The sequence below is a fragment of the Homarus americanus genome, unplaced genomic scaffold (assembly GCF_018991925.1).
Source record: "Homarus americanus isolate GMGI-L3 unplaced genomic scaffold, GMGI_Hamer_2.0 scaffold24922, whole genome shotgun sequence".
Classification (NCBI taxonomy): Eukaryota; Metazoa; Arthropoda; class Malacostraca; order Decapoda; family Nephropidae; genus Homarus; species Homarus americanus.
Genome location: NW_024722610.1, coordinates 4,192,136 through 4,201,204, shown reverse-complemented (window position 1 = coordinate 4,201,204; position 9,069 = coordinate 4,192,136). Strand labels below are relative to the sequence as shown.

The window sequence follows — 9,069 nt, the reverse complement described above, 5'->3', positions numbered from 1 at the left end:
AGGAGCCAGTGCATGCCCAGTACTTGCCAACAGTGCGTAACAGAGACGTGACCGATCACCTGAGTGGCTCGATCAGTGGCAAAGAGGCTTAAAGTAAAATTATACACAGGGAGGGAGGGAGGGAGGTAAGGGCTACCACCTCGGCCGGACACAACTTAGCTCCATAAATACATCATGCAGCATTGCTTTCAACATTCTAATACCAGCTTTTAAGATGTATGTTATGTATGTTTTTACGCATCGCCACCAAGAAGAACTGTATGTATACAGACAATAACCACTCCTAAGGATACATGAAACAAATGGTGTTTGTATATTTTGTATTTTGACTATAATCCTTAAGATATCACATTAAAAAGTCGCCGACCAATTTGTTAGTTTAATTTATAAATACTTACAAAAATATTTATGTAATGAATATACATACAGTACATAACGGCATAAAACAATAACAATTTAACTGAAGACAAGCACTGTTATCACGTTGAACATAATAAGATTCATTTAATTAGTTTGTGCTTGGGAAAGATAATTAAAAAGTTAACATTACTTAAATTGGTGTCAACATCTCTTCTATTCCTACGTACTGTATATAGCACCATTAGCAGGCTGTTGGTTCACTGTCTCCCAAGTTAACATTAACATATTATTACAGCACTGTTTAACATGATTTTATGAATATCCCTCCTCTACATACTAAACCCAGCACTACCACATCATGTTACAGTAGGCCTATCCTCACTTGTAACCTCTACTACAGGTACTACAATGTATGTTATAACCAACCACACCTCTACTCGCATTACATTGCCACATGATCACATAACGCCTCAGCTCTCACATTAGTCTATAACTATATTAACATACACAAGCACCAGGCACTTGTTATATATTCACATACAGCAGATTATGTTACATGTTATTTAGAGGTTAAATTAAAAATGTAATAAATAACGTATCATTTCAAAAGAGCTGTGACTCTTAAAGATTTGTTTGATTATACAGTACAAGTTCCTTCTCAATTTTCCGACTACATAAATAGTTCCAGTTGTCTCACTTAAAAAATACGATGATTATACACTAAACATAAGACAGTAGATAAGGGGAGTATGTGGCGAGTCATATCCCCTGATGAGTGACTTTCCACCGAGTCACTTCCTTTGATGAGTGAGGTCGTTTGGCGAGTGACTTTCCGGGGTAAGTGACGTCCCTTGGTGAATGACAACATCTCCCGGAGAGGAATGATTCTGAGTGAAGTCTTTTGATGAATGAAGTCCAAAGGGAATAACATCCCTGCAAAAGTGACTCTCCCTGTCGTAAGCTTATTCGTACATGACCAATGTCTGTAAGGAGGAAAATTTTATAACATACTCCCACAGTCTGAATTTAAAATGTTTGTAGAACCCTTCCCCTGAGTTTTGTTTATAATTTGAGTGGATCGTATACATCAGCTTCCCTGTAAACATTGCATTTACTGTTTGATCTGTACATCCACGAGTTAATAAAAAAGTAGGATCATATAAAAATTGGGCACCCGAGCTTATTTCACACAATTAAATTCCGTAATGCTACCTGGGGAAGCTATGTTAGGTAAGGTTAGCGTTATAGCATTTTTATAGTGGTCCTCGTAGCACCTGACTCTAAAACAACAACACTCCACAGGCTCTTCATGATGCATAAAACAATGCCATTTATTTAGCTGAACTCGGAATTAGATAAGAAGTAACAATTATATACTGTTAACAAATAACACGAGTGACTGACCGTATAGCCTCTCCTAGGTGGCTAGATATATATTGAACAAATGGTAATATCATAAGTTAAAAGATATTAAATCCTCAAAAAATAGCCAACTAAATATCTCGGATATCTAAAATATATAATATTGATTATAATATATGTCTCTCTAAATATATACCGGGTACTCATTTATACCGTTGTGTCTATCTTTTCCATTAGACTGTGTGTGGCGGTAGGAATAGACAGAACACTCGCCCCTTGTTCCAGGGGTTACTGGTTCGCATTCAGGGTACTTTACAGTTGGAGGAAATAAGAGCAGTCGAGTGCAATACTGACCACAATATTATCAGTGTGATATATATATAGGGAATGGTTAGGCCTAAGAAACCTACTTTCAAATTTGCAAACAAGAAAAAGTAAATACAATAAATAAACAACTCTACATGTGCCGGTAGAAGACTTGTTAGTTTATAACTAAAGTGTGTATACTGTATATAGTAATTTGGAATAATTTTCTAGAATTTTACTTTATTAGACATGTTTAAATGTACTTTCCTGGATGCCACAGTTTAGCACGGGGTCGTTGGCGACACTTGTGTGCTGGCGGTCTACCATGGAGAACATGTAAACACTAGGATAGGTATTACATATAATAACAAAGGCAAGAAATGTGACTAGCCTACCGGGTCGAGGCTGGCTTACTAAGTTTACAATAATAAAAACAAAAATTATGCGAGATTCAATCTTTTCCATTAAAAATATTAATTTTTACTTTTTTCTTTATCCATAATCCCTGATTAATAAAGGAGCCTATACTTATATTATAATATTCTAGACAAGATGCATTGGAGCCATAGGAGTGTCACACAACAGTAAAAAATATGTAATTATGATATGTGAAGATGTGCATTGAATATTGACTGTGTTTTGGAGTTTTTACACTTGACTAAGAGGTAGTGATGAGCATGTCTCTTTACTCCACAAGAAATACTGACAGAACAAACAAATACTATTAAGTTTTAATCTTACACTTTCCTCTGAGTTAGTTTTGATTACGGAGTGTTTCATTGGGAGAATTCTTTGATAACTGGAACATCTGCTATGAAGATTTGCTATAAGAAAATATAAATATAAATTAATAAGAATGAATGTCTTTAACCTACAGTACGTCTACATACAGCAGCTAGATCTATGGTAGCGACGGTTCTATCGGACTCTCGGACAGATTCTATTGGCTATTATTCTTACAGTTACAATACACTATTGTTAGCATTGCCATTCCCTGGTGTGTGTTCAATGCCAACATTATCTGTACTTTGGACTTGTTGCTGGTCTTTCTGGCAGTGTGGGGACTCAGGTGTATTGAGGCCACTTGTCGCTGCCTCCAGGAGCGGCGTCATGTTGGTGTGGCAATCTGCTGTTTCCTGTCGCTGGCGCTGTGACCGTTTCCGTCTGCTGAACAAGAACTTGCACTGTCTGTTTTCTACGTCCTGCAGAGTCTCCGGCAGCGGTCTCTTGTTGGTTTCGGGAAGGAAGGGCACTAAAAGACTGCCTAGGATCCCAGCACAGCCGAAGGTGACGCTGACTGCCCACCAGGCGTATTCTGCCTGTCATTCAAGTAGGGAAAGATAGTTTAGGTGGTATAATTCAAGTTAATACTGCAAAATTAACAAAGAGGTTTTTTGTTAGGGCTGAATTAATAGCCAAGCGAGCTCTCAGATGCGGACGTAGAGGTTAAAGTATTTGACAGACAATAAATTGGAGTTTCTTGTGGGTGTAATAATGAGCAATATTCATAACATTGGCTCTCACTGAGTTATCTATATTGTACTTAACAACTATGTTACGACAATACTTGCACTCATTACAATAAAGTTTAATAAAGACGTTTCACTGTTTCAATGCATACTTACTATAGTGGATAGTTATACACCTCAAGATTATGCCCGATTGCATACCTTGGTTAGAGAGTTTATACACACTGCAAAGAGTATACACACTAGCCAAAGCGTGTACAGCAACCATGACGTGTACACTAACTACGAGATGCTACGAGATGTACTGTACATTATGCTTACCAGGACGTAGGTGATAAGAGGGGCGCAGGAGAAGCCGACACTGCCCATAACGTTGACGAAGGCGAACCCCCTGGCCCTGGTCTCTGTGGGGAAGAGCTCCGGAGCATACACGTAGTTGACCTGTGGCTCCGTCAGAAGTTGCGAAGGTGGGTGGGAGAGAATAACCATATTGGTCAACTAGTGAGGTTGACCCGAACCACCGCAAATATGGTGTTGGTGGTCAACTTTTATCAACCAATGTATTAACTTTATCATGTGTAAGATGTTTGAGTGTTAAGTAATAATTTATACTTGAATTATTGGAAGACACAAACAGTTGAGAAAATGTTGGATAAAAATACTGAAAATTTTTAAGGTGCCATTGATGATTATTTGTCTTACCACAGATAACAGACATCAGTAAGGAGTGCCAGGTAGCAGTGAGGAGTGCCAGGTAGCAGTAAGGAGTGCCAGGTAGCAGTGAGGAGTGCCAGGTAACAGTGAAGAGTGCCAGGTAGCAGTGAAGAGTGCCAGGTAGCAGTGAGGAGTGCCAAATAGTAGTGAGGAGTGCCAGGTAGCAGTGAGGAGTGCCAGGTAGCAGTGAGGAGTGCCAGGTAGTAGTGAGGAGTGCCAGGTAGCAGTGAGGAATGTCAGGTAACAGTGAAGAGTGCCAGGTAGCAGTAAGGGTGCCAGGTAGCAGTGAGGTGCCAAATAGTAGTGAGGAGTGCTAGGTGGCAGTGAGGAGTGCCAGGTAGCAGTGAGGAGTGCCAGGTAGCAGTGAGGAGTGCCAGGTAGCAGTGAGGAGTGCCAGGTAGTAGTGAGGAGTGCCAGGTAGCAGTGAGGAATGTCAGGTAACAGTGAAGAGTGCCAGGCAGCAGTGAGGAGTGCCAGGTAGCAGTGAGGAGTGCCAGGTAGCAGTGAGGAGTGCCAGGTAGCAGTGAGGAGTGCCAGGTAGTAGTGAGTGGAAAGGACCCTTGTCACTCACCTGGAAAGCACCAGCCACCAGTAAGAAGCCAAGCATGACCAGAAGCCAGTCAACCCAGAAGTATCCAGAGTCTGTTAATAAACACAATATACTGCTAACTTTTATGTCATCTAACTCTCCACATTTTGCTATTCTAAAGTCATAATGTGATATATAAAAGAACAGTTGACCCAGATATTTTACATGTACTATACGCTAAAGCGAGAGAGAAGTGGTCAACTTACCCTCTGGGACGAGGAGTTCGAGCATGAGGAGGGCGCCACCCAAGGCTAAGCCCGCCCACACCATGACGCGACGACCCAGGTAACCGGTAAGGGGAGTGATAACCACGATGGCCACCGCCTCCATCAACCCAGACAAAGCCAGATACAGGAACGGATCAGTACTGAGGACAATATATACCGTCACCACCACACTACCAACACTGGTCACCACCTACACTGGTCACCACCACACTACCTACACTGGTCACCACCACACTACCCACACTGGTCACCACCACACTACCTACACTGGTCACCACCACACTACCTACACTGGTCACCACCACACTACCTACACTGGTCACCACCACACTACCTACACTGGTCACCACCACACTACCTACACTGGTCACCCACCACACACTACACTACCCACACTGGTCACCACACAGTACCTACACTGGTCACCACCACACACTACTACACTGGTCACCACCACACCTACACTGGTCACCACCACACTACCCACACTGGTCACCACCACACTACCTACACTGGTCACCACCACCACACTCACCACCACTACACTGGTCACACACCACACCTACACTACAGTAGTCACCACCACACTACCCACTGGTCACCACCACACTACCTACACTGGTCACCACCACACTGCCTACACTGGTCACCACCACACTACCTACACTGGTCACCACCACACTGCCTACACTGGTCACCACCACACTACCTACAGTAGTCACCACCACACTACCTACACTGGTCACCACCACACTACCTACACTGGTCACCACCACACTACCTACAGTAGTCACCACCACACTACCTACACTGGTCACCACCACACAACGCCGCCTTTTTAATAAATCATTGGATTTCTTCCTCACTCAGATGTTTCCAATCACGTTAGTAATTGGACAAAAGAATCGCTACAATATATATAATGTCGTTTACCCTGGCGCTGGTGCAGTGAACATATTCATTCTGTGTTAACTTTACAACTGACAACAAATCTGTGTAAATGAGTATAAGGTGTCGTCAGAAGCACCTTCAAGAGTCAGTACTGACCTGGTAAAATTATTAGCATTGATAAGGACACCCAGGTAAAGACAGCTCTGCAGGAACCACAGTATTGGAGTCACGATGATGATGGTGCGCATGGCGGGTGCGCGCAGGTACGACCACACCTGACGTACGGCAGATAGTAACAGGCTGGAGCCATGGGAAGCCCCGCTGGAGGTCGCTTTGCTTTCCTGGTGAAGTCCGTTCACCATAAAGTAACAGAAAATAAACAAGAGAAAAAATCATTAATGGAATTTGCACAAGCTTCTAAAATTTGGTTTCCAACATTTGCTGGCAGACACATATATGAGAAAAAATGATACTTAGCTTCCAAATACCGACGGCAATTTGTCCACACTATTGACAAACGGACGGACGGACAGGTGTCATAGTCATGGTCACAGTAGCACCTATATTCTATTAACCCCACCACTCATTTATATTACATAAAACATTATTTTCATGAGTTACCCGTATGACGTTTTCTCCACTACAGTACCCGTATAAGAAAAACACGATTTATCTTGAAATATATTTACATTAAGTCTTCAAGTATAAATTATTCAAAACCCCGAATGTTTAGCATTAAGCGCAGGAACAACATAATAGTGTTGTGAGTCTCTGAGAGCCAGTCAGAGGAAGATGAGAGTAGGAAAACTCACAATAAGATGGGGTTTGAGAATATTCGTACAGAGGCTCTGAAACTGTTAGCCCCCCCTCAAGATGTGAGGAGGCTAGGACAAAAGCAGGAAAGTGAGGTGCTTCCCCATTTGGGGTAATGTCACCCCGTTTGGTCCCAGAGGTATGCGAGAGACTGCTGTAGTGGACGTCTCCCCTACAACTGCGTAGCCGCATTCCAATGCCACAGTATCCTAGCAACCAGCCACCTACTACGTCTTCCCTAGCAACCAAACGAGCGGCCCAGGGGGGAGGCCTCACCAGATGCCACAGTATCCTAGCAACCAGCCACGTCTTCCCTAGCAACGGAGTCAAGAAACCGGCGACTTTCCACGGATTTACTTCCGGCGGCTGTGTATATAAGCTCTGTCTCTCCATTGAGATTCATTCTGGCCTCGGTTCCTGAACACGCAACACCTCCTCCTCCGCCGCTGCCTGGCGGCCCTCGCTTCTCCTCCGCCTGTCTGGCGGTCCTCGCTCCCGCCGGCGAGCATGGCGACCCACCAGCTGTCCTTCTCTGAGCGTCCTCACCAACCAGCTCTCTCATTCTACTCTACGTTCCTGAACACGCAACACCTCCTCCAAGCAAGCTCCTCGCTGTCCAGCTTTCATTCAACCAGGAGGCCAGCAACAGGCAACATCTTCTCTAACGAAGCTCCTGCACATCTACCTCCTTCAACACGCTACTCACCGAACGTGTCTACTGAGCAGCTCCTCACCACACGGCATCTCCAGCACCAGACTGTCTACCATATAACTTATATTATATAAGAAAACCACCACCTTAGAGTTTCCATCCATCCTGAGTGCTAGACAACATAATATCACGAAACCCTACACTGCCAATTGATTGAAAATGTCCAGATTGGTGCCTGCTCTATGGAACCTCAGTTACCCAGAAAGATTAGAACGCCTGCAACTTCCTAGCTTGTACTACAGACGAGCTAGGGGCGACCTAATCGAAACGTATAAACATCTCAGGGGGCACAACTCGATCGAATTTACATGCCTGGAGCTGGCGGACGCCCAACCCACAAGGGGTCACAGGACAATGTTGAAGAAACCACAAGCCCAGAAAACGGTAAGGGCAAAGTTTTTCCGAGTGCGATTTGTGAACTCTTGGAACATTCTGCCAGAGAGTATTGTGACAGCACTGGGCATGAGGTCATTCAAGGCCAGACTTGACCAACACTGGAGCAGGTTCCAATATATAAAGGAGCCAGTACATGCCCATTACTTGCCAACAGTGCGTAACAGAAGCGTGACCGACCGCCCAAGCGGTTAAGGAGCCGATCAGTGGCGAAGAGGATAAAAAGTAAAAGTAACAAGCTTCGCCCCCTCAGGATCACACTGATCAGTGAGGATAAGAAATGGAAAGCTATTTGGCACGCAAAACACTTAGCAAGGAGCGATGCATTTCGGAATATATTCATACACCCAGATCGCACGGTGATGCAGATAGAACAGCACAAAAAACTTCTATGGTATGGGGACGTACAGTACGTGCATGAGTTATGTACAAGGGGAGGGTAGTGGAAACAAATGCGCCAACACAGAACCAGGGGAAAGCAGAACACCCCCATCCGCTCTACAGGAGGAGACGAGCTCCATGTGAACAATATTATCTCTGACCACACCCCACAAAGTACAATGTATTCAGTAAACGCTGCAGCTACTGAGAATGGGGGGAGGCCGAAGTCACTACCAAGATCAGAGACATTACCAAGAAAAAATTTCGCATTGAAAGTCATGTACACTAATACTAACACGTTCCTTAATAAGAGAGCGGAGTTTGAAACACTACTGAAAGTACATCAACCCGATATAGTATGCGCTGTAGAGCTGTTGTATAAGAACAGAAGAATTAACCTGGAGGAATGCGAGTTCAATATAGACGAATATGACTCATTTACGAACCTTTCTTAAGCAACTTACAAGAGGGGTGTGGTTATCTATGCTAGGCAAGACCTTAGAGCCAGCCAGGTGAGGATACAGGGGGAGGATGTTTTTGAAGAATCAAAGAAGTATGAAATTAAATTAAAGGAGGGAGGCTTATTTATTGTTGGATGTATCTACAGATCCCAAAACTGTCGCTTTTTAACCAAAGAAACTCATGAGCCTTAATAGACAATGCAACGGTGCTCAATCCTAGCCACCTCCTTGACAAGGGGGACTTTAACTATGGCGACATCGACTGGAGAATTGAAACCACGCCAGCTGACCTTAATAATCCCGCGACCCTTTTTGTAGAAACTCTAGAGACAATTTTCTATTTCAACATGTTAAAGATCCGACTCATTACAGAGGGGAGCAAACACCCAAA

General features: G+C 43.6%; 1 protein-coding gene across 3 annotated transcripts in view; it reads right to left on the bottom strand.

Annotated features, from left to right (window-relative positions):
- Positions 1–306: 306 nt before the first annotated feature.
- The window catches only part of LOC121862904 (solute carrier family 22 member 6-like), a 33,950-nt gene continuing 25,187 nt past the window's right edge, over positions 307–9,069 (bottom strand). For 2 of the 3 annotated variants that reach the window (XM_042361308.1, XM_042361310.1), the window contains 5 exons: positions 6,075–6,259; positions 5,007–5,167; positions 4,783–4,853; positions 3,819–3,938; positions 307–3,347 (listed from right to left, as the gene is read on the bottom strand). In XM_042361308.1, coding sequence (XP_042217242.1) covers positions 2,991–3,347; positions 3,819–3,938; positions 4,783–4,853; positions 5,007–5,167; positions 6,075–6,259 — 894 coding nt within the window. In that variant the 3' untranslated portion in view covers positions 307–2,990. The remainder of the gene's footprint in view (positions 3,348–3,818; positions 3,939–4,782; positions 4,854–5,006; positions 5,168–6,074; positions 6,260–9,069) is intronic. The other variant, XM_042361309.1, reaches the window with a different exon arrangement.